The 27,005-nt window shown below is 39.1% G+C and overlaps 1 protein-coding gene across 5 annotated transcripts in view; it reads right to left on the bottom strand.

Annotated features, from left to right (window-relative positions):
* The window catches only part of myo6a (myosin VIa), a 128,464-nt gene that overhangs the window by 8,614 nt on the left and 92,845 nt on the right, over positions 1 to 27,005 (bottom strand). For 2 of the 5 annotated variants that reach the window (XM_063001870.1, XM_063001869.1), the window contains exons 28-31: positions 17,922 to 18,073; positions 17,051 to 17,086; positions 6,322 to 6,425; positions 228 to 359 (exon numbers count right to left, since the gene is read on the bottom strand). In XM_063001870.1, the coding sequence (XP_062857940.1) occupies positions 228 to 359; positions 6,322 to 6,425; positions 17,051 to 17,086; positions 17,922 to 18,073 (424 nt within the window). Of the gene's footprint in view, positions 1 to 227; positions 360 to 6,321; positions 6,426 to 9,827; positions 9,867 to 13,994; positions 14,031 to 17,050; positions 17,087 to 17,921; positions 18,074 to 27,005 lie in introns of all 5 variants that reach the window. The other 3 variants (XM_063001872.1, XM_063001871.1, XM_063001873.1) reach the window with 2 other exon arrangements.

Raw genomic sequence — 27,005 nt, forward strand, 5'->3', positions numbered from 1 at the left:
GTTAAACTGTCTATAAAAAAATGATCAATATTTTTCTTACAAAGCCTTTGGAGCTACTAAATAATAACCAGATGTGCCTGTTTCCTCTAAAGTTAGTATACATCTGATACACTAATGTTTCCACCTAAACATATCCTGCTAAGATCATGAACTTCACACAATAGTCCATATCTGAAAGATCTCAGAGTTACAGAATGTTGTGGTGCAACCCGAAAACGCGCCCTTACCGTAGTCCGTGACAGATTTAGGAGTTCTCTGTTCTCCCTCAGTGTTGCGCTTTTTGTTCTTTGATTTCCAGGCATGGTAGACCTTCAGCCTGCGGTGAAACTCCACTCGACATGATTCCAACAGCTCAATATCTAACAAGAAAAAGAAATAAGAAATATGGAGATGAGAAAGAAGTGATTAACATAAAAGAAAAAAAGGAAAAGAGAAACAGACAGACAAATAGAAAGAAAAAACAGAAAGACAAAAAGAAAAAAGAGACAGAAAGAAAGAAAAAATAAAGAAAAAAGAAAGACAAATAGAAAGAAAAACAAAAATAAAGAAAAACAGAAGTAAAGAAAAACAGAACAGAAAAAAAGAGAGAGAAAAAGAAAAAGACAAAGAAAGAAAAAAAAGACAAATAGAAAGAAAAACAAAAATAAAGAAAAACAGAAGTAAAGAAAAACAGAAGTAAAGAAAAACAGAAGTAAAGAAAAAAAAAGAAAAACAGAAAAAAGAAAGAAAAACAGAAAGAAAAAAATAACACAGTAGAACAGAATGCGACTCTGTCCACATATTGAGTTTCTGGTGGCCTGAAAAGGTCAAAAACAGAGATTCTCACAGCAGATAGAAGACAAACAATCGAGCAATCGAGAAAAACAAGCAGGGTCAAAAGAAGAAACTGAGACGTCAACAGAGTCTCCACTGTAACGTACCAATATTACCTCTGATCATTTTCTTTACATTATTTTCTATTTATTTTGTCTGGATGAACATAATGACGAACATTTTAATTTTAATGAAGGGGGGGCATAAATGGCCTAGCCATTAAGAGGTGCACATGTCAGTGCGCTCCCAGTGCTGGTCCCAAGCCTGGGTAAAAAAGGGGGGCTGAGTTAGGAAGGGCAACTATACAATCGTATCTGTGCAGATGACCCACCGGCCAAAAGCAGCACTGACATTTAAACCCGGGATCCCCAGATCTCAGCAGTGAGCTAGCATACTTTATGTATGTTATAATAAAACAATAATACATTTAAAATGATGTTAGCTTAGAGAAATAACGTCCCAATGTTCATGAAAAAAGAAAGAGCAAAAGAAACAGAAAGAAGGAAAAACAGAGAGAAAAAAAAAGAGGCAGAAAGAAAGAAAAAAGAAAGAAAGAATGAATTAAGGTGTCAGACAGACAAGAAGAAAGAAAGAAAGAAAGAAGAAAGAAAGAAAGAAAGAAAGAAAGAAAGAAAGAAAGAAAGAAAGAAAGAAAGAAAGAAAGAAAGAAAGAAAGAAAGAAAGAAAGAAAGAAAGAAAGAAAGCAGGAGAGAAAAAAGAAAGAACAGAAAAAAAGAACAGAAAGAAAGAAGAAACACAAGAAAAAGGCAGACAGACAGACAGACAGACAGACAGACAGACAGACAGACAGACAGAAAGTAAGAAAGCAAGAAATAAAAAGAAGAAAAGAAAGAAAAAAGAGACAGAAAGGGACAGAAGGAACAGAAAGAAAAATAGAAAGAAAGAAAGAACAGAAGAAAAAGACAGAAAGAAATTGAGAGAAAGAAAGACAAAAAACAGACAAAAAGAAAGAAAGAACAGAAGAGAAAAAAGAAAGAACAGAAAAGAAAAGAAAGAAAGAACAAAAAGAAAGAACAGAAAAAAGAAACAGAAAGAAAAAAGGCAGACAGACAGACAGAAAGAAAGAAAGAAAGAAAGAAAGAAAGAAAGAGACAGAAAGAGACAGAAAGAAAGAAAAAAGGCAGACAGAAAGAAATAAAGAAACAAAGAGGCAAACAGAAATAAAAAATAAAAAAACAGAGACAAAGTAAAAAGAAAGAAAGAAAGAAGAGACAGAAATGGACAGAAGAAACATACAGAAAGAAAGAAAAAAAGAAAGAGAAAGAAAGAAAGAAAGAAAGAAAGAAAGAAAGAAAGAAAGAAAGAAAGAAAGAAAGAAAGAAAGAAAGAAAGAAAAATAAATTAAGACAGAAAGACAAAAAAAACTGACAGAAAGAAAGAACAGAAAAAAAGAAAAGAAAGAAAAAACAGAAGGAAGAAACAGAAAGAAAAAGGCAGACAGAGAAAGAAAAATACAAAAAGAAAGAAAAAGAAAGAAAGAAGAAAGAAAGAAGAAACAAAAGAAACAGACAGAAAGAAGGAAAGAAAGAAAGAAAGAAAGAGAGAAAGAGAGAGAGAGAGAGAGAGAGAGAGAGAGAGAGAGAGAGAGAAGAAAGAAAGAAAGAAAGAAAGAAAGAAAGAAAGAAAGAAAGAAAGAAAGAAAGACAAGAAAAAGGCAGACAGAAAGAAATAAAGAAACAAAGAGGCAAACAGAAAGAAAGAATAAAACAACAGAGACAAAGTAAAAAAAAAGAAAGAAGAAACATAAAAGAACAGAAGGAAGAAAAAGAAAGAAAAGAAAGAAAGAAAAAGAATGAAATGATGTTAGCATAGAGAAATAATGTCCTAATATTCATGATCTTTATTAATGATTTCAGCTTGTGTTCTAAATCATAACCTTTTGATTAACATTCTTATAATTCTCACAAGTAACGTGTACATGACTGAAAAATAAGTGAACGTCCCTGATACAAAGGTTTAAAGTTATATTCATAAATCCTGAATGAAAGCAGTAATGTAATGCCTGATAATAATTCCAAGCTGTACTGGAATCTGGTAGCGTTTAATAAATAATGCTCTGCTTTGCTGGTGTGTTTATCTTGTTGCTATGGACCACCGTATTCTTTTAGCCGTTTTCTTTTAGCTTTTACTAAGGTCATAAATCAGTAAGTGGTGACTAAGCTTTTACTGAGCCTCCAACTTAATAAATCTTAGTCCTCCAACCTCTTCACAACATGCACTATATGGACCAAAGTATTGGAAAACCCCTTCTGTTTACTGAACTAATGTGGTTCAAACACAACAGCTGCTAACAGGTGTAATTAATCAATAATATAAAGGAGATTATACAGTATGCTTCATACTTTGTGGCAACAGTTTAGGTAAGCTACTGTTCTCTTTCAGGAAAGCAAACTCCAGTGGTCTGCACAGAGCCCTGACTTCAGCCCTACTAAAATGAATTAGAAGAGCCATACAAATGCTCTCATGTTTAGACTGAATGGGCACAAATTCCCACAGACATGCTTCAAATTCTTGTGAGAAGCCTTCTCAGAAGAGTGGCTGTTGTTACACTATTTCAACCATTTGTTTTTTTTTCCTAATGGAATGACCAACAAGCTCACAGTCTGGTGTCTAAATACTTTTGGCCATATAATAATAATAATAATAATAATAATAATAATAGTCTTGCTTTAATCACATTGGGGAAGGCCCTTTCCTGCTCTGGCTCGTGCCCATGTGCACAAAGCAAGGTCCAGAAAAACTGGGCCTGCACAGAGCAATGACCTTAAACCTTAATTACATTTACATTTTGGGCATTTAGCAGACACCTTTATCCAAAGCGACTCAGAGTAGTGTGACAGTATATAGTCTGATCAATTGAGGGTTAAGGGCCTTGCTCAAGGGCCCAGCAGCAGCAACCTGGCAGTGGTGAGGCTTGAACCAGCAAACTTTTGATTACATTTACATTTACGGCATTTAGCAGATGCCTTTATCCAAAGTGATTTACAGTACTGTGAAAGTATACAGTCTGAGCAATTGAGGGTTAAGGGCCTTGCTCAAGGGCCCAGCAGCAGCAACCTGGCAGTGGTGAGGCTTGAACCAGCAACCTTCTGATTACTAATCCTGTACCTTAACCGCTAGAGTACAACTGCCCTGGCACACATTATTAAATGCCTTTAGGGTGAATTGGAATGCCTGACTTTACAAGTAGTGATTGTATGGGCACATCACACATTTCAAAATGTTTCAATAGAGGCTTTTATAGCCACAAAAGGGAGCAATTACAAACAAATACATTGGGTTTTGTACAAGAACGTCCTACAAGGTGACCAGGTGTCCACATACGTTTGGTCATTTTGAAAACACCATCCAGTCATGATTTTTTTTTTTTTTAGGATAGATTTGAACATGTTGGACACTTTTGTTATAGCGAGCAGATCCATGTAAATTGTACCAATTACATTTGTTTATTCTAGAAAAGACATTTAAATGAAAACGAGGAAAACTCAGCCAGCGTTCAGATGTGGCGTGTAATCAAAATAAATCTTTCTCTTTCAGTTACCTTCAACGTTTTTCATTATGTTTCATCATTTTCTCCTGCTGAATTACGACACAGTTTTTGGTTTCAACCTTCAGACTCTCAGGATTAACAAACATCATTTGCATAAAAGTCTGACAATCCACCCAAAAACCTCTTGTATTAGAATACAAATTAAAATTCTGGTTTTCTTTTTTTCCTCAGACAGGCATATTTTATTATTTTTATTTTGTTTTAGGGTGTTACACAGGCTTTAGTCTTCTGGTGTTTGTACTGTTGATTATTGTGACCTATGATGCTAAGTGGAAAACGTTTTACTGACTACATCATGCTCACGGTTGGGTGACAGAAGGGATTCCTCATAACTGATGCAATTACGACCTCTAAAATTTCCAGCCCTTGCAGATGTAACAATATTTTAATGTGTCTTTGGGAATTTTGAGTATTTTACATAAAAAACAACCAAACAAAGAAACAACAGATGTTTAGCCTGTGGGGCAGGAACAAAGATGCTAAGGGCCGGACTAAACTCTAAGACACTGTTTGTTTTTTGGAAGCCAATCTGTGCCTCCTAAAGGTAAAGCGTAAACAACACTGACTAAAATGAAGTATTTTTATTTGATTAGGATTTTAACATCATGTTTTACACACTTTGCTTACATTCATGACAGCACAGGTAGTTACTGGTTACACATGATTAATCAGTTCAGGTTTTTAATATCAAACACAGTCATAGACAATTTAGTGTCTCCAATTCACCTCACTTGTGGGAGGAAACCGGAGCTCCCGGATGAAACCCACACAGACACGGGGAGAACATGAAAACACACAGAAAGGACCCGAACCAGCTCCACCTGGGAATCGAACTCAGGACCTTCTTGCTGTGAGGCGACAGTGCTACCCACCGAGCCACCATGCCACCCAAAGTATGTCTAATGCCTAATGATTTTCGTTTGCTGATAGGTCGCCGCTAGATGTGGCAGCTCAGAAGCAACTCTGCGTTCACCCAGGGATCAGAACTCGGCTCTCGATCGCTATGTGTGAACTGTTTAACGATTCGATCCGAGCGGCTCGCCGAGTGCTCGCAGACTCAAGAAAAATATCTAGCATGCTAAATATCTGGACCAGTCGGCGAGTCAAAGTCCTGTAGTATAAAAAAGCATTGCGAGTGGCAGCGAGTGCAATGTCGAACTACGCAAGATACAGGGTGAGGGGAAACCCAGCGGAGGAGTTGTAAAAACATGGGACAGGGGCATATATTTATTTACCTTCAACTCATTACAGAACAGACGATCCCTGCTGGTCGCGTAGCCCAATCCACTCGGATTCATTTATTTTTCCTACTTGCTTTTACGCTACATATCAGCACACAAACTACTTTAATCGCTCGCTCCTTGCTGACATGCATGTTTGGACGTGGTATTATTAAACCCCTCGTCACTTCTCGCATGTATTTTCGGGACAAAACGTAGTTTGGGAGACCAGACAGACTCATCTGCGATTCCTCCTGGTGATAGATGGTGTAGTGTGTGACCTCCTATCGTCGATCAGTTATGTAGTGTGAAAACCACGACGACTTAAAAGACTCCCGATTACAAGAGATCCAGTTGTGTAGTGTGATCTGTACAACGACCTGACAGCCCCGAAAGTCGTGTAGTGTGAACTTGGCACAAAATTTACCATATGGCCAAAAGTATTTGGACACCTGACCATGGGCTTATTGGACAAACTGTATTAAACAGTGACCTCTATGTGATCTTTTCGGCTATAACAACAATCACAATTCTGAGAAGGCTTCTCACAAGACTGGAATATGTCTGTGTGAATCTGTGCCCATTCAGTCAAAAGAGCATTTGTATAGCTGGGCAATGATGGTCAAGAAGGCTTAATTGATGTTCCAGTTCATTCCAAAGATGTGCAGTGAGGCTGAAGTTTCTTTAAACAGAGCGAGTATTGTAAACAATTCTTACCGCAGGAGGTGTTGATGACATCTCGGAGCTCGGCGTACTTCCACTTGCTGAGGTCATGCTTCTTGGTATTGGTCACAGCTTTTGTGGCTTGTTGCTGTTGACCCCTGTCATGCACAAAATACAAAAAGACAAAAACAGCCACCAATGAACAAACACCAATAAAAAAAACAATCTGTGACACATACAGGAAGCAAATTTCAGTTTTGAGGAACAGAATCACAAAGTACAACTCTGGAACGAACAGAAGGTTAGTGGAGGTCAATTAAACGAGTAGAAAAAACATATGGACAAGTTTATTACATACGGATGGAGCGAATGGTGGGTTGGCTTAATGAGTGGATAATTACGATGATTACATAATTATTATTCTGCCTTGCAATTTACAGCAGCTGAGGAGGAAAATTGCTCATACCCGCTCACACAAACAGACTGAACTTCCCTGCTTGATTTCACTCACCTCAGCCCATGCCTCTCCCAACCCTAAATTATCCAATCACAGAGGCCTCCCACATCCAGTCACCTGCTAATCGTTTTGGCCAATCTCATCTGCCCCTCTGAAGGCCTGTCCCAACTCTTTATCGGTTATTTAAAGACACTTGAAGCTCGAGAAAGAGTGAAGAGAATGACCTGGCACCTCTCGCTGCCCCGTTTGAGCATCTGGCAGGTTTAACTGGCAGTGAGCCGAAGCCCTTTAGCTTGGGGGATTAACGTTGTCGCTACTTGTTAATGTCATCCATTCGCTGTTTCTGTGAACAGGCTGACCGAAATCTACTGCAACTTCTTTTCTAGCCGAAGGAAGTGGAGAGTTGAGCTCCAGCTTTATGGAATCCTCGTGAATCAATAAACTGCAATACGTTGCAAAAGTCATGTGGTTAGAAGTCGTTTCTGAGAACTCGCTTCTGAGTACTGGATGTAATTGTGTTCATGGCTCTCTGGCTGACTGAATGGCTGGATTTAGTGACCGCTGTTGGACATATTTGCTGGATTCTGTGCTACAGGGTTCCGCAGTGCTCTTGTATTTTCTACACACTGATCATGTGATATTGGATAAAGGAACTTCAGATGGTTAAATCCCTTTATTTGGAATGACCTGGAACATCATCATGTAAATGTCAGAGTTACATTGAGAGCAATCTTTGACCGTTCCTTTGCTTTCTGAACTAACTAGCAAACTAATAAACCATATCCATGTATCATATTGTGAATGTAATATGAAAATAAATAAGATTTTATGGACATGCAACAGGTTTGTGTCATGTTTACATTATGTTGTGTTGCTCTTGATTAGCTATGTAAAAAAAATTATTTGGTTTCTGGCGGATTTTCTGGACTTCACTGGTTACTTTCACATTGAAACATTAGTCTGACATAATCCAGCTCGTACTGTTTGATGCTCTCAGATGACGCTCCAGCTGTCTTAACCCACAAGAAACACAATGACTGATGGGAAAACTTTCAGCTTCCTGCATGGTGATGAACCGTTGCTCATTACTCCCTACACAGTTTGAAGTTCCCTAATGTTGGGTAAAATATCAAGGTGTCCATAAACGTTTGGTAACGTCTTTCTCTTCTGTCCGCTGCTCATTTCAGCAATAACAAACCACAGCACACCTTTCAACAGGTTTTATTCCCCCTCCAAATGTTAACAACCTCAACACCCCTAAGCATTAACTTGGTTCTGGGCTGTGCTCATAAATAATTCTCTTTGTGCTCTACCATTGAGATCCCACTACACTCAGCCATAGGCTCACATTCTCACCTACACATCAGCTATACACTGATTAGCCATAACATTAAAACCACCTCCTTGTTTCTACACTCACTGTCCATTTTATCAGCTCCACTTATCATATAGAAGCACTTTGTAGTTCAACAATTATTAACTGTAGTCCATCTGTTTCTCTACATATCTTTTTAGCCTGCTTTCACCCTGTTCTTCAATGGTCAGGACCCCCACAGGACCACTACAGAGCAGGTATTATTTAGGTGGTGGATCATTCTCAGCACTGCAGTGACATGGTGATGGTGTGTTAGTGTGTGTTGTGCTGGTATGAGTGGATCAGACACAGCAGCGCTGCTGGAGTTTTTAAATACTGTGTCCACTCACTGTCCACTCTATTAGACACTCCTACCTAGTTGGTCCACCTTGTAGATGTAAAGTCAGAGACGATTGCGCATCTATTGCTGCTGTTTGAGTTGGTCTTCTTCTAGACCTTCATCAGTGGTCACAGGACGCTGCCCACGGGGCGCTGTTGGCTGGATATTTTTGGTTGGTGGACTATTCTCAGTCCAGCAGTGACAATGAGGTGTTTAAAAACTCCAGCAGTGCCGCTGTGTCTGATCCACTTATACCAGCACAACACACACTAACACACCACCACCATGTCAGTGTCACTGCAGTGTTGAGAATCATCCACCACCTAAATAATACCTGCTCTGTGGTGGTCCTGTGGTGGTCCTGATCACAGGCTAAAAAGGTATGTCGAGAAACAGATGGACTACAGTTAATAATTGTAGATCTACAATGTGCTTCTATATGGTAAGTGGAGCTGATAAAATGGACAGTGAGTGTAGAAACGAGGTGGTTTTAATGTTATGGCTGATCGGTGTATAAGCTCAATTCTTACTACAATAAAATGGAAGTTAACTCAGCAAATGACACTGAAGTAGAAGATTTGAGCAGCAAGATTTCATTAAGATCTTATGATGTTCTTACACCTAAGAACTGAACGCTTTTACTCCCTACAGTTTGGAATCTCACTTAAAATGGCCAAATTCCCAGACTAATTTAATTCACGGGGAACTACTGGGGTGATTGAAATGCACTCATTGACTGGCAGACTTAACCGACTGCCGGGCTTGACTGATTCAGTGGACTGACTTGTTGGACGGACTGGATCTACATGACTTGCAGACTGGCTGGACTGACTTTAGACAAGGTTGTCATAACTATGACTATTGTGGTTTTATTTTTTCTTCACCAACATCTGTAATCTGTGAAGCCAGACTGTAAATGAAAGCCAGTATTCAATTGTGCAGGTCCCAAGTCTGGCTAAAACCAGGCTTGTTCTACCTTGTTTAAATCCATGTGATAAAATACGACAATTAAATTGAAGCTAAAATTAATATTGAGGACCTTTTAAGAAAACACTCACATGTGGATCACTTTCATTTTCCCAAGTCAAGGGCTAATAACTATGAATAATGACAACATGCACAGGAATCAGAGTGCAGCAATTATTCAAGCGTCATTACAGCACTTATTAATCAGAAGTAATCCTGCTGGTTAGATTACCTGATTCATTTATTTCTCATTCAAGTTTTCATTAAAAGTCAGAATAAAAGAAAAACAATTTCTGATCACATTCAGTATAAGATTGGAATTAAAATGAAAATTATTTTTGCAATTGAAGTGTAATTAATCACTTTTGAGGAGTTTATTTGTAGTGATTGGTTTAGACTGTGATTAGGAAAATCTCTCGAGTTGAGCTAAGGTTTTTACCCACCTAGCCAGAAGTTCGGACATTTCCCGAGCCATTTCCTCCCTGTATGACATGATGAAGCAGCACACACATTAAAATACCATTCAGTACCATTCTTACTGCTAAATGTATATAACATTCAATTCAGAGGCTGCTAGGTTAACAGATTTTTAGATACATCTACTCTAAAGCAACGTTACTGGTGCCCCGTCCATTTTCTCCCAAACCTCATGCCCCAGCGACACGTGTGCAGTCACCTGTCGCATCTTTTCACCGGCCAGTGAAGAAGTCTCACAGAGAGCCGTATAGTGCCGCCTGAACCAGACACCAGAGGTTCACAATTGTACAGCAGCAATGAAACCATCAAACTCCCCCCATCAGGCACAACCAACTGCAGCTGTTTGGACGTCCAACCAGGTTGATATCAATTAGTCATTTCATCAGGTCCACCAACCAAAGGTGCGCTTTGTAGGTATGCAACTGTTGAGTGTAGCTAATTTATAGGTTTGCTTTATTCATCCCAATTCTTGAAGGAAAGACACCATGATGAATCACCACTAGCCAGATGTACATGTCTTTGTGGTAAATAAGCTTAAGCCGCACAGAAAATATGAGGAATTTATAATATTTAATTAAAAATAATGACAAATCTTATTAAAATCTACTAGTTTTTACTGAAACAGCTTTCATAATTGTTGGCATCTATGCATTTTGTGCTTTGTTTAATCCCCTTTGAGACAGTTTAGTTAGATTCTGTGCTATAAATGCTATATTTGCAATTACATTTAGGCATATAGCAAATACTTTTATCCAAAGTGACTTACAGTTGTGCCAGTATTCAATCTAAGCAATTGAGTGTTAAGGACCTTGCTCAAGGGCACAACAGTGGCAACTTGGCAGTGGTGGGGCTTGAATTGACAACCTCCTGAGTACTGGTCTAGTACCTTAATCATAAGGCTAAAGCTTCTATATATTTATGCTATAAATATAACAACAATCTACAATGAACCAAACCAAAAAAGTTGGGACAGGAGCCTGTTTACCACTATGTAGAATAACATTTCTTTAGAACAAAGTTCTGTAATTGTTTGGACACTGAGGACACCAACTCGCTCTTTTTCTCAAAGAACATGATGTTCTTTATTTCCAAATACAATCTGAAAGCACATGCATCAGTCCATCTCAGATCACTCAAGCCCAGAGAAGTTTGCTTGTGTCAGCTGAGTTGCCAGATGTTGTTGATTTATGGCTTCTGCTTTGCATAGTGCGTGCTTAACTTGCACTTGTACATGCAGCAATGAACTGTTTATGATTAAGTGTTTTTAGAATCACTGCCAAACCTATGTGGTTATATTTATAAGAGAAGTTTGTTCTGTTTTTACTACAGTACCTAATAAGAAATTAAAGTTCTAAATCTTTTAATAATGTTATGGACTGTAGATGGTAAAATTCCAAAATTCATTTTGCAAAGTTGTGACTCTTGACATGTCCTAGCTTAAAAATGAATGAGGCTTTTGGTAATGATCCCTTTACACCCTTTTATTAGTATTATGAGTATAATCTGTGGAAAATTTCAAAACTGGTGTTGTGAGGACATTCCAGATCTTAAGTTGTACTTTTTTGATAATATGTATAACCACAGAGTCAAATAACATTATGCACAAATTAGAGGTGGATCTATGCACTGAAACTATAATAAATAAAATCAAACATGGTTCTCAGAAGGAAAATGTTTGATTTTTTTGAGGCTGAGATGAAATTACACATTTTTTAGACTTTCATCTAATTGAACCGGTTTACTCTGGTTCTTTAACCTTTTTCCAAGCTTGACATTTGTTATTAAAATACAGAAAGTTAATTCACTTAGATTGATGTTGACTTTGCAGACACACAATACGAGTAATTGGTGACTTTCCAATGTCGACATGCACTTTTTCAAACTTCAGTTCTTTCGTGATGCTTTTGGTGTACTCCAATTTTAAAAGCCACTAAGCTAATTTTTATATTGCCAATTATCATTAGAGGGTGTTTACATACTTTCATATTTCTTCTTAACCTTGGCAAAAGGTATGGCTCTCTGTAAAAACCCACTGCTGGCTGGGGAAAAGAAGCGGCGGCGACTGCACAGGAGTCAAGAGGTGGTGAGTGATTATCCAGTCTTTCCCTAGCCAGGTCAGATATTTTATAAGTGCCATGGGAATTGCAGTGGTTGGAAAGTGGGTAAGAGAATTCCCACGACTGCCATGATGAACTTGCATGAGGATCATCCTGCTCATTCCTCACACTGCGCATCGATGCGTCTGTCGTTTCTATAAACCGAGCTCTGACGTGTAATACTCAAACACTAGACGTGCACTACTGCATCACTGCAGAGAACCGTGAGCCTCCGCATTCATCACCTCCTAATCCTGTTCTTTTATTTATGAAGAAGTGATAGCATTAGCCCAGTGAGCATGGCTCTGAGTGTATGTGTGTGATAACAGTTCTGGAGGTTTAGTGCTATTAAAATGTAATCCTTAATTAACGGCGATACAGCACATTAGCCTGACACTGAAAATACCTGCAGGTGCACAGGAGTCCCACCCTTCAGATTCAGAGTCCCTGTATAATGCAGTGTAAAACACACTGCGGGCTCGACGTGCTTAGGTTTGGTTTAAAAGTGGTTTTGCGTAAAATACAAAAATACAAATTACTGCTGAATTATCGGCACCCGTGGTGCTGATTTGGATATATCTGGTTGATTAGTTATTTAAAGACACTCTCTGTACAGGCCACTGGATTTAATCTGCACCAAACCAGGCTGTTCTTCTACCAATTGTCCTGGGAACCATGTTGATATATGGCATGATGGACTCCCTAAAGTACCTGGAAGTTTGAAATTAACATCTTGCTTTTGTGAAGAAGGTAAAATTGGGTCACGATGAGATCTTCCAGCAGGACAGTGTCTCAAAACATACATCATGATTAAGGTCCTACATAATTTACAGCAGTGAAAATTGCGTCACGGACCGTGAAACGAGCCTTTTTCCATGTCATATGTAATTTCCTGTGAAATCCAAACATTAAGGTTTGAGTTTAGCAATATAAAATTTTTCATTCGCGTAGCATTCAAGTGCCTTACATTTACTGGCTAATTTTCACTGAGGCGGTCCTAGCAATCCTACGGCAATTCAGTTAGCAAACGGAAAACTCTCAGCCAATTCTGTGGACACAGGGGAGTTCCATGTGTCGCTTCCATTTATTCTGTGTGTATTCTATTAGGTATTTAGTAGGGACCTTATCATAATCCATAATAGAAATACTAAATAAAGAGCAAAGAATCAAGAGTTTGTCCTTGTGTTACATTTCTAATGTGGTTTTGTGACATCTATTAGTGTCCCTGGATTTACTGTATACAATGCAGTAACACACCCCAGACAGGACGGCAATCTACTGCAGGATCCCCCCCCCACCCACCCACCCACCCATCACTGTCTGTGCAGTTAACATGACAGGATAACTGCATTTGTTCTTTTTAATCGCTGTCGTCCATTTGTGGAGGTTTAATACCGTGACAATGTGTTTCTATTTCTATCTCTAGTAGGAACTATTATCTAGGAATTAAAAATAGAGTGGCGAAGATAATGCACTTGATGCTCAATTCCTATTGGTGGTTAGAGCTCTCCACATAGCTTTGCTCCTAATCCTTTGCTCAACTTTTTGCATGATCAACTCCACCCATTTGTCAATGTTAACTCAATGCTCCGCCTCCTGTCATCGGAAATTCACCAGCTCTAAAGCCAATTACATCTGTATGTAGACGCCTGACTGGCTGATCAATCAATTTAAGCCACTGGAGCATAGATTTCTGTTTACTTTTATGTATCTTTAACAAGGATGCCAATCATTTAGCTTGTGGTTGTATTTGGCATATTCACACTAGCATACACTCAGTACAGCCATGTAATGCTCAGCCTTATATTAGCCGAGCTCAGGTATGTTCAACGAGCGCAATGATAGCCAAGACAACCCCTCCCAATGGCTAAAACCATGATGCATCTGGTGCAATCTAGCTTTGTAGTGCACAAGTGACATTAAGACTAGCAGTAACAATCTGGCTATAAGTACAATCCAGCTTTGTAGTGCATGGGTGACATTAAAGCTAGCGGTGTCTATAAACCGAGGAGAAACAATAATGAGATCATAACCTACATGGTCAAGCCCTTGAGTTTCTGGGGTTGAGGAAAACTGCAAAGAAATAAAACAGGGTTAAATGGAGGTTAGGTGGAAAGAACGTGAGCCTGGAAGAATGTTGATTCCTTCTTCCATCGGTTTGTGCAAATTATTGCTTTGTCGCTCATGCAGAGTCTGGAATTTAAACATGTGTTTAATTTTAATTGCTGTAAATTAGGGATTCTCAACCATTGTTATATCACAGCCCACTTATTTATCAATACTGTTCAAAAAGGTGCAGAAAGGTTGACAGTATATGAAATGCTAATAAACAGAAAGCAGTCATTATTAAATACTTTTTGACCTGTAGATACCTGTAAATAAAAACAGTGAAAAACTGTATGTAATGTCTAATTTTATGAATTTATCGGGATTTGATTGTCTATACTCTCCCTTAAAACTTTATTTTTATTTTTAGCTAGAGCTACACCTTCCATACAGATTAACTTTGTGTTTATACAATTACTACAGTAGCCCATCTGTTGGTCTGTGCACTTTATAAATTGATAGGGACCCCCATAATACCATTCTCAGCACTGCAATGACACTAACATGGTAATAACATAGTAGTGTGTGTTGTTCTGGTCTAAGTGTCTCAGAAGCAGCAGAGTTGTAGGGATTTTTTTGCTCCCAATCTAGTCGTATCCAATTACCAGATTGCATTACACTTCAAAATGGATAGCCTTGACACACACCAGGGCCAACTGTCGTGTTCAATATTTTATAGCTCCTGGTCTTAAATTGCTCCTATTCTAGAAATATATTTTGGCCTCAATTGTTCAAAAAACATATTTATTTAAAAAAATAATTAATAATTAGGTAAAGCATTCATAAATCACTGCTTTTAGTCTTTACTTTTATTTATCATACAGTCCCATTTAGTCTATATATATATATATATATATATATATATATATATACAGTGTATCACAAAAGTGAGTACACCCCTCACATTTCTGCAAATATTTTATTATATCTTTTCATGGGACAACACTATAGAAATAAAACTTGGATATAACTTAGAGTAGTCAGTTTACAACTTGTATAGCAGTGTAGATTTACTGTCTTCTGAAAATAACTCAACACACAGCCATTAATGTCTAAATAGCTGGCAACATAAGTGAGTACACCCCACAGTGAACATGTCCAAATTGTGCCCAAAGTGTCAATATTTTGTGTGACCACCATTATTATCCAGCACTACCTTAACCCTCCTGGGCATGGAATTCACCAGAGCTGCACAGGTTGCTACTGGAATCCTCTTCCACTCCTCCATGATGACATCACGGAGCTTGTGGATGTTAGACACCTTGAACTCCTCCACCTTCCACTTGCGGATGCGCCACAGGTGCTCAATTGGGTTTAGTCCATCACCTTTACCTTCAGCTTCCTCAGCAAGGCAGTTGTCATCTTGGAGGTTGTGTTTGGGGTCGTTATCCTGTTGGAAAACTGCCATGAGGCCCAGTTTTCGAAAGGAGGGGATCATGCTCTGTTTCAGAATGTCACAGTACATGTTGGAATTCATGTTTCCCTCAATGAACTGCAGCTCCCCAGTGCCAGCAACGCTCATGCAGCCCAAGACCATGATGCTACCACCACCATGCTTGACTGTAGGCAAGATACAGTTGTCTTGGTACTTCTCACCAGGGCGCCGCCACACATGCTGGACACCATCTGAGCCAAACAAGTTTATCTTGGTCTCGTCAGACCACAGGGCATTCCAGTAATCCATGTTCTTGGACTGCTTGTTTTCAGCAAACTGTTTGCTGGCTTTCTTGTGCGTCAGCTTCCTTCTGGGATGACGACCATGCAGACCGAGTTGATGCAGTGTGCGGCGTATGGTCTGAGCACTGACAGGCTGACCTCCCACGTCTTCAACCTCTGCAGCAATGCTGGCAGCACTCATGTGTCTATTTTTTAAAGCCAACCTCTGGATATGACGCCGAACACGTGGACTCAACTTCTTTGGTCGACCCTGGCGAAGACTGTTCCGAGTGGAACCTGTCCTGGAAAACCGCTGTATGACCTTGGCCACCATGCTGTAGCTCAGTTTCAGGGTGTTAGCAATCTTCTTATAGCCCAGGCCATCTTTGTGGAGAGCAACAATTCTATTTCTCACATCCTCAGAGAGTTCTTTGCCATGAGGTGCCATGTTGAATATGTAGTGGCCAGTCTGAGAGAATTGTACCCAAAACACCAAATTTAACAGCCCTGCTTCCCATTTACACCTGGGACCGTGACACATGACACCAGGGAGGGACAACGACACATTTGGGCACAATTTGGACATGTTCACTGTGGGGTGTACTCACTTATGTTGCCAGCTATTTAGACATTAATGGCTGTGTGTTGAGTTATTTTCAGAAGACAGTAAATCTACACTGCTATACAAGTTGTACACTGACTACTCTAAGTTATATCCAAGTTTCATGTCTATAGTGTTGTCCCATGAAAAGATATAATGAAATATTTGCAGAAATGTGAGGGGTGTACTCACTTTTGTGATACACTGTATATATATATATATATATATATATATATATATATATATATATATATATATATATGCTTATATATAGTTGGGTAAACAGATACATAATTAGCATAATAAAAACCATTCACACATCTTTACTAACCAATCACAGCAAAGATGGATGGAGATTTCAGGCCCTAACACTTATGGCCCAGAGAGAGAATTTCCCATGCTGCCTAGACAATCTTCTCTCCTAAATTTAAAGCCCCATTAGGATCATCTTGTAGCATCGAACAATCTGACATAATCCACAAATCAGCCATATAACTGGTGGGGCCACTAGGGGGCCAATGGTTGAGAAACCCTGCTCCAAATCATGCATGTGTCAATGTTTACAAAGTAAACATCTGTGAAGTTAATAGCTATGTTAGCGTGAAGCATCACAAAGAGGGGTGCTTGAATAGCAGATCGGTGCTACATGCTGCGCGACGGCTTTATGGTGTCAAAATTAAGGTCAGGGTAAAAGGGATTTAAGAGTCAAATAGAGCTTTTAGTGTCTTACGCTGCTCTCTCGGGGGATGATGGGACACTGCCATTACTGAGAGAGAGAGAAAAAGGTAGAGGTTAAAAAGCTTTTTGTAGGCGTATAATAAAAGATCATTTTGAGAAGTTAACCGTGCTGAAAACCTGAAGTCTGCTGAAGAATTTGACACTTTATTTAACCTCACAATTTCTAAGAAAGTACATAATGGTTATCATGATAACTACATCGGAGGCCGGTAGGATTACAATGGGCACAATGCTAGACATTGTGTTGCCATGTTTATCGCCATATAATAAAAACCTTTCTGCTAATTGAGGTAAAACAAAAACTAAGCTGTTTTTTAATTGTTTTAAATTTTTTAAATGGAATAGAACAGCACTGGATGTGAACTATTGAGGAATCTTTAACTTAGGTAGCCAATAAGGATGGACAACAATAAGGACACCTTTATGAAGCTCTTTTCTACTTGTTCGAAAGCTGGGGTCAGTTAGCCAGTATACACCATCCCTAAATGATATGGTAAAGTGTCTTACTTAAGGTCCCAAGCAGGGACCTGAGGATTACCAGAGCCAAGGGTTAAAGGCTTTGGTCAGGTACCCAAGAGTAACTGCTTGGCAAAGCTTGGATACAAACCCTTAGCATTTAAAGACCTGTCCCATCCAGCTAAATACCCAATTGTGACAGTTTGGGATTATAACCCTATTATTACCATCTTATTAGCAGCCCAAAGCTCTAACCACTGCCCTACATATGGCCTCTATAGGCCCTACTACTATATATCTTCTACTGGAGAGATGGATAAAATACCTAGTTCTGAAATCAGAAAAATAACATGAATGGATAAAATTGTTGAAGAAATGACTTTTCTAAGAAAACCCGAGTACAGTACCTGCGTGCAGCATCTCCCTCCTCCTGAATGAGCTCAGCCTCGCTCTGGGCGATTCTCAGAGCCAGCTCTCGATCCCGCCTCTCCTGCTGGAGAAGTGTTTCCCGAGCTGCGTCTTCCTCTTTCTCTGCCTCCAGCTGCCTCTCCATCTCCTCCTGCGGAAGCAAAGCCAGACATGTACCATATAGCCACTTCAAATGTACTTGCAGTAAAAATCAGAAAGTATTCAGCCCCCTTGAGGTTTTGCACACTGTACTGTGTGTTTGATTTTAAGTGAAACTTAACACTCGTGGAGGGGGGTGGTATTGTTTTGTCAGTCTCGCTCTCCTCAATCAGGGTGGGGATCGACATCAGTAGAGAGGAAGCATAATGCAATTGGGTAATTGGATATGCTAAAAGTCGGGTGAAAAGGGGAGAAAATGCATAGAAAACAAAAGCTAAGATCTCTTGTTTACAAAAGTATTCAGACCCTTCGCTGCAGCACTATGTCAGGTATGTCAGGTGCATACTGTTTGCTTCCTGTTTGCTCCCATTATCCTTAAGATGGGTCTAGAACTCAAATGGGAGTCCACCTGTATCAATTAGAATGGATTTAACATAGTTTGGAAAAGCACACACCTAAATCATTAAGAGCCCACAATTTACACATCACTATCCGGGCAAAAAAATTTATACAAATAAGACACTTTGCTAAAAGACTGATAATTCTGATCCAGTAAATTCCTTAATGTTTATTGTGTCGTTGTTGTTCCAGCTGCTCTTTGATCCTGCAACTCTTTTTGCATTATTTTATGTTTATATTATTTTTATTACACATTTTCTCCCTTTTTAGCATAGGCAATTAGTCTTCCGCTGCTGAGGACTTCGATCACGTCCAACGAGGGTATACTTGCCTGACACACACTCCCGCCGAGATGTGCGCAGTCCGTGACCCCTTCTTATTCGCCCATACTTATACATACATACTGATCTCCGTGTTCCATCACTTACAGTGCCTTGCAAAAGTATTCAGCCCCCTTGAACTTTTCAACCTTTTGCCACATTTCAGGCTTCAAACATAACGATATGAAATTGTAATTTTTTGTGAAGAATCAACAACAAGCGGGACACAATCGTGAAGTAGAACGAAATTTATTGGATATTTTAAAGTTTTTTTAGAAATAAAAAACTGAAAAATGGGGCGTGCAATATTATTCAGCCCCCTTGCGTTAATACTTTGTAGCGCCACCTTTTGCTGCGATTACAGCTGCAAGTCGCTTGGGGTATGTCTCTATCAGTTTTGCACATCGAGAGACAGAAATTTTTGCCCATTCTTCCTTGCAAAACAGCTCGAGCTCAGTGAGGTTGGATGGAGAGCGTTTGTGAACAGCAGTTTTCAGCTCTTTCCACAGATTCTCGATGGGATTCAGGTCTGGACTTTGACTTGGCCATTCTAACACCTGGATACGTTTATTTGTGAACCATTCCATTGTAGATTTTGCTTTATGTTTTGGATCATTGTCTTGTTGGAAGATAAATCTCCGTCCCAGTCTCAGGTCTTTTGCAGACTGCAACAGGTTTTCTTCCAGAATGGTCCTGTATTTGGCTCCATCCATCTTCCCATCAATTTTAACCATCTTCCCTGTCCCTGCTGAAGAAAAGCAGGCCCAAACCATGATGCTGCCACCACCATGTTTGACAGTGGGGATGGTGTGTTCAGGGTGATGAGCTGTGTTGCTTTTACGCCAAACATAACGTTTTGCATTGTGGCCAAAAAGTTCGATTTTGGTTTCATCTGACCAGAGCACCTTCTTCCACATGCTTGGTGTGTCTCCCAGGTGACTTTTTATAGATATCTTTGAGAAATGGCTTTCTTCTTGCCACTCTTCCATAAAGGCCAGATTTGTGCAGTGTACGACTGATTGTGTCCTATGGACAGAGTCTCCCACCTCAGTTGTAGATCTCTGCAGTTCATTCAGAGTGATCATGGGCCTCTTGGCTGCATCTCTGATCAGTCTTCCCCTTGTTTGAGCTGAAAGTTTAGAGGGACGGCCGGGTCTTGGTAGATTTGCAGTGGTCTGATACTCCTTCCATTTCAATATGATCGCTTGCACAGTGCTCCTTGAGATGTTTAAAGCTTGGGAAATCTTTTTGTATCCAAATCCGGCTTTAAACTTCTCCACAACAGTATCTCGGACCTGCCTGGTGTGTTCCTTGGTCTTCATGATGCTCTCTGCGCTTTAAACAGAACTCTGAGACTGTCACAGAGCAGGTGCATTTATACGGAGACTTGATTACACACAGGTGGATTCTATTTATCACCATCAGTCATTTAGGTCAACATTGAATCATTCAGAGATCCTCACTGAACTTCTGGAGTGAGTTTGCTGCACTGAAAGTAAAGGGGCTGAATAATATTGCACGCCCCACTTTTTAGTTTTTTATTTCTAAAAAAAGTTTAAAATATCCAATAAATTTCGTTCTACTTCACGATTGTGTCCCACTTGTTGTTGATTCTTCACAAAAAATTACAATTTCATATCGTTATGTTTGAAGCCTGAAATGTGGCAAAAGGTTGAAAAGTTCAAGGGGGCTGAATACTTTTGCAAGGCACTGTATGTACAGGCATCTCGGGTTACTAACCAGGGTCCTTAAACAGCATCAAAGACCCCATACTTTTTTTTTTAGTTCGGTCTTTTCCCACACAGCAGACTGGTGGCCAATTTTGTCTGATGCTGGCACCGCCCATTGTGCCTGCCAGGGGGCACCCAGCCAACTGGGAGCAGAGCTAAGATTCAAACTTGGAGAGTTAGGAATCCTAGCGTTGGTGCACTAGTGGAATATCCCGCCTGCAACTCTTTTTGAATGACAACGGACTTTTTTTTTCTTTTACTTGTCATTAGACTGAGAACATGTTGTGAATGAAATCATGTGGTGCACCACCAGTCCAGGAATGACTTTAAGTTGTGGATTAATAAATCAATTGTACTGACAGGAACCTTTAAGGTTTCTGCCCATGATCCATCATCTAATAACAAAAACCTTTTCTAGAAAACTGGAGACTGAAATGTAATAATGAGTATCACCCAGCATATGAGTCTCTGTTTTAACAATGAAGCAGTCATTCTAAAATAATGTGATGTTGTTGCTAAGCACCAGGCTACATTAATCCCAGTAGTGACCAGCTTAGTTCTTTTATTCCTTTACCAGAACAGCAGAACAGATTTGTGCATTTAGACCTGCTGTGGTCATCACTGTGGAACATGATGGAGAGAAAAGCAGAGCGCTGTGAGATTTCAAAAGCCTTAAAAAAGTTTGCTGCAGGCGATAAAAGGCTGAGAAGTGCAAGCCTACCAGGAGGCACAGTGTTCCTCATCAGGACCTGAGAGCTCCCGTCACTTCTGCTGAAAAATAAACTGCAGCAGGGGCAGATATATCAAACAGCCAGAGACGTCCCCTTCCGACTCGACTGTCCGGGGTGTCATAATTCACCAGATGAGGCTATATAATAACTACAGTCACGGTGCACACTGTCTACAAGTCCCAATTCTCCAGAGCTAAGAGATAGACTGGCTTAATTTGATCCTAAATACCTAAGTTAAAGTTTAAAGTACTAGAGAGGAAAAAACAACATTCAATATGGGAATTTAATACATTGGGTCTGTCTGAAAACCTAGTGAGCTCTCTACATAAACAGCATTTTCGATCAATCTACATGCAACTAAGAAGTTTATTCATTTATTTATTAGGATATTAGGATTTATTTATTATAAAACGTCATGTTTTATACAGTTTGGTTACATTCATGACAGAAACAGTAGTTACTCGTTACACAAGATTAATCAGTTCAAGTCTTTAATGTCAGACACAGGCATGGACAGTTTTTTTCATCTACAATTCACCTCACTTGCATGTCTTTGGACTGTGGGAGGAAACCGGAGCTCCTGAAGCAAACCCACGCAGACACGGGGAGAACATGCAAACTCCACACAGAAAGGACCGGACCACTCCACCTGGGGATCGAACCCAGGACCTTCTTGCTGTGAGGCGACGCCTTAAAATGCTGCCTATTAAGGTGCCTTATTTCGAAACTATAATCTGACTGAATAACAATCCCAACGGTGCTAACGGTTGTGCCATCTCAGCCCATTGGTTTGAATGGCCTGAGGCTAAATGTGCAAGTTTAGTAAGCTAAAACTGTGGTGACATAATCACCGTAATCACTGTCTGTGTAGTGTGTCTAAATAACCTGCCGTATGGGATACTTAGGCAGCTGCCTAATAGGCAGTAGACAGCAAGGCAGCTCACTAGGTGGTTAATTTATTTATTTCCAATTTGGTGCCATGTTTAACACATATTTGTGTCATTTATGGCAGGACAGATGTTATAATTTAGTGTGTTTACTGTTTTCTGTATTAATATTTGGATCCATTTCATATTTTCATTTCTATTTATGAAATATGGCTACAAGGATATCTTTGGTAAGAATTTATTTTATGGTTCCATGCATGTGTGTTTAGGGGCTTCTGTCTGGATGTGTTTTATTGTGACAGATGTTCGGCAGGTTTCACAGGTTGGGGTATTTTCTCCTTTTATTCGGTGTCGGTGGGTTATTCTGGTGTGGCCGATTCTGCATCTTGTATGTATTACTTGGTCTATTCGTCTTCCTTGGTGTGTCCTTGGCTTACTGTTGATGTTTGGGTTTATTTTGAGGAGTTTATGGTATGTGTGCAACATGTCCCTGTTGTAAATCAGCCACAACATTAAAACCACCGACAGGTGAAGTGAAAAACATTGATTACATCACTACATGGCGCCTATGAAGAAGTGGAATATATAAGGTAGCATGTAAACTCGGAACAGTCAGTCAGATTTTAAAGGTAACTGCTATTTTTAGACATCAATCTACACCTTATAATGTATAATGTAACTGTAAAAACATTGTAGTAAAGTTTTTTTAGTTACTTTCAATTAAAGGTCAAAAGCTAAAATCTCTTGGTTACAAAAATATTCACACACTGCTTCAGCACTTCAATTGTTGTCAACCTGTTTGCTTTCATTATCCTTGATTACTGTGATTACGTCACCGCAGTTTTCGCTTAGTAAGTTAACACAGTAAGCCTCAGGCCATTCAAACCAATGGGCTGAGTTGGCACAACCGCTAGCATGCCAGCAAACATTTCCCTCCGGTGAAAGCACGCTTAAAAAGCATGTAGAGAAGTCAGTAATTGTAGAACTACAAAGTGCTCATATATGGTGAGTGGAGCTGATAAAATTGACAGTGAGTGTAAAAAACAAGAAGGTGGTTTTAATGTTATGGCTAATTAGTGTACATTTGAAAACAACTTCATTTGTTGCTCCGCATTCGTCCACCATATTTGTAATTTTTGTGTGAGAAAAGTTGTGCTGCACTGAATGCTCGGATTGCCTTCACTGCTAAAGAAGCATCAGATGCTACCTAATTATTCAGTCAGATTATAGCTTTGAAATAAGGCACCTCAGTAGGTGGCATTTTAATATATCTAAGAATTCAGACAGCCTTCTTTTTGGGAGCACACGTAGGATGACGTAAAATGCGTCTATGTAGAGAGCTCACTAGGTTTTCTAACAGACCCTGTAAGAGCCCACGATTTACAAGACATTTTTTCATTTCCAATCAACCTCTAAAAAACTTTGCTAAGCTTAAAGTTTACTGTGTCACTGTTGGCTTTCATTTACTTTTATGGCCGATGGGTGTATTCTGTATCCTCATATGACTCAGCTGGATAATACAATTGGAAAAGCTCAGTACGGACCAGAGGAGCTTTTATCATCTTACAATGTGAATGAATGAATGATTGAATGTGATATTAAAGTTTCCTCTCTCCAGCTGTTCACATCTATAATTTAAATCTATTATCGTTCCTGCTTCTACAGTATTTCCTTCACCAGGGAGTTCATCTGAGAATGTGAAAGAAGAAAGTAAGGTTTGTATAACCTTAGAACACAAGTTAAAGTAGACAGGAATTAATATAAACCCTAAAATAGTGTAAAGTCACTCAAAGATTTATTTGTATTAATATAAAAATCAGGATTGTTAAGTAATACATTGTTTTACATTAAGATTCCAGAGGGAGACCTCCCCCCCCTACCGCATTGCTGTAGGACACACATTGGCATCAAACAGTGCTTCATTTTAACAGTGTGTATCAGTGCACTGTTGGAATGTTGGATTAAGAGTAATGACTGTTCAATCAGCCTGAAATCAGCCTTCAAATTTCATGTTCATGTTCAAACTCGGCGTTGCCACCAGTCAGCTGGGCGTCATCTAGCGGGCATAAGGGACATGATCCGGTCCCTTCACATTTTTTAAATTAGACAATGTCACTTGTATTTATTGTAGGTCCTCGTATTTATTTATTTATTTCTTTTCTATTTTTTATTTATACATTTTCTTTATGCTGTGGGATCCCCGACTGCAGTCGAGGTTGGTATACCGCTGCCCCCGCCCCCCTCCAACCCATGCACTCTGCACAGGCGCCTCTCTATCTGCCAATCAGGGTCCTTACACAGCGTTTGAAGACCCCATCAACATAATCCGGTCATCCTGCCCTTTTTGTGCCCGCTAGATGACGCCCAGCTGACCGGTGGCAACGCCGAGTTTGAACATGAACATGAAATTTGAAGGCTGATTTCAGGCTGATTGAACAGTCATTACTCTTAATCCAACATTCCAACAGTGCACTGATACACACTGTTAAAATGAAGCACTGTTCAATGCCAATGTGTGTCCTACAGCAACAAAGCAACAGTGGATTCCATAACATTTTTAACATTTTTCAGCATTTATTTCATCCAAAGTGACTTACAGTACTGTGACATTATACTGTCTAAGCAATTGAGAGTTAGATAGAGAGAGTGTGTGTTTGCCCTGTAATGGATTGGCAACCTGTCTAGGGTGTTTTCTACCTTTCGCCCAGTGAATTTGACCCACCACGACCCTGAACAGGTTTTACTTTGTTGTTCAGACTCGTCTGATTGCCCAGATTAGCATGTTGTAGACTTAATATTATTATTATTATTATTATTATTATTATTATTATTATTATTATTATTATTATTATTATCATCATTATCATTATTATTATTATTATTATTATTATTATTATTATTATCATTATTATTATCATTATTATTATTATTATCATTATTATTATTATCATTATCATTATCATTATCATTATTATTATTATTATTATTATTATCATTATCATTATTACCAAAATTGAATAGAAAAACAGGACAAATAACCAGATCAGCTTCACTGTCAACCCTGTCACACACTAATTCACATTTATTAACATGACACTTCCTGTGTTCTATTAAACTGTCGCATAGCAACAAACCACTCAGGAACTGTTACATAAAAGCAATAGAACCCTCGAGGTCATGTGTCATCACGAATAACATCACGGTTGTGATTGTCTGCAACCAAATCACAGCCATGGTTTTAATTCCTTTTGTACTGTTTAATAACACTTGCTTAAGAAAAATCCATTACAAAGTGATTAGCCCTTTAGAAAGAATTTTAGGGAGGGACCAACCATAGCAGATATTTAAAAGGGCAAAGAAGGGCTGCAGACTGACAAGTGTAAAGCCACCAAGTGCATCTTTACAGCAGCAGGGACTGAGAGCCCAAAACGTCCGGAAGATCACGCTATGCTCTCTGTAATTCTCCACCACTCCAGACAATAGTCTGCTGCAGCAGCAAGGAAGAAATACTATGCATTTTTTGGTATTCATAGATGTAGCCGAATTGTCTGATAAGGGCCTGACCAAGAGGTGGCACCACTGAGCCTCAGACTCTGTTTCTACAGTAGTGGAATACCTCATCAGACTGCTGCACCCCCAAAGCACCAATAGGGTCGTTCTTGATAAAACAATCTGAATAAAAAAAAACATTGACTTAAATAAATACACTTAAATTGTTAAATATTAAACATTATATTTATGAATCAGTATTATAAAATGTAAACTTTTAACATAATTATAATATTATAATATAATATAATTATAATATATAATTATAATTATATTATTATATAATATTATAATCATAATATCCAAATATTAATTCCAAAGGTCATTTTTGCATTGTCTTTTTGCATTTGTATTGTTTTCTCCTAAATTAAGTCCTTTTTTTAAATCCCTATTACAGTGTCTTAGCCCCTTACACCACCCACTCGCATCCACACCCTCTGACAAGTTGCCAGACGCTTCTGTACCCCAGCCAGTGGGGGATTCTCACTGTACTGTTAACAAAGTCTTTGAGTCAGCATCCTGAACAGACAACAAGAGTTTGTTTATGTTGCAGAGAAAGTGAGAAAACGACTTATTTTACTTTTCCTTCCTCAGAAATGGCAAAATAGGGCCTGCTGAGCATTGACCAGGCAGTTGGGACAGATAAGACTCTCGGGGGTAGTGGACCCGACTACTATTTTAATACCCTTAGGAGTAACCTTATATTCGGACTGACAGCCATGCAATGTAACAAAAAGAGCTGGTGATTTCCGGCAACAAGGGACGGCGCAAATGTTGGTGATGCAAAGTGGGCGGAGTCTTCCCCCTTTAAAGAAAAGTTTAACTTCATGCAAATGTGGTGGTAGATAGAAGCCATTTATGTATGCTGCACTGCCATGGCATTTGCTTTTATTAGGTAAAACATGGCAACCAAACATCCACATGTGATGCTGATGCTGCCGGTGTGAACAGAGTGATGAGCGATCAGCAATTTGGGCAACGAGCAAAAAAAATCGCTGCCGGTCTGAACTTAGGGTAACACATTAGAGTTCTCATTTAAAGGGTGTACTTCTGAAGGGGTCTGGGCATGATCTTGATCAGGTGAGACAGATAGCAGGTAATATTTTGAGCTCTTTCAATCTGAGCAATCCGCACATTTGAATAGACTTCTCTTTAAAACAAAAAAACATTTGATTTAATTTTTCAAAAATGTTTCAAAATAGTTGCTTGTGTTATATGCCTCTAAAAAAACACAACTAATAATATCATACTATTATTGCAGCAAATACATTAAATCCAATTAAAAAAAAATTTTTTTTATTTTGTTTC

Source organism: Trichomycterus rosablanca, chromosome 9 (genome assembly GCF_030014385.1).
Source record: "Trichomycterus rosablanca isolate fTriRos1 chromosome 9, fTriRos1.hap1, whole genome shotgun sequence".
Taxonomy (NCBI): domain Eukaryota; kingdom Metazoa; phylum Chordata; class Actinopteri; order Siluriformes; family Trichomycteridae; genus Trichomycterus; species Trichomycterus rosablanca.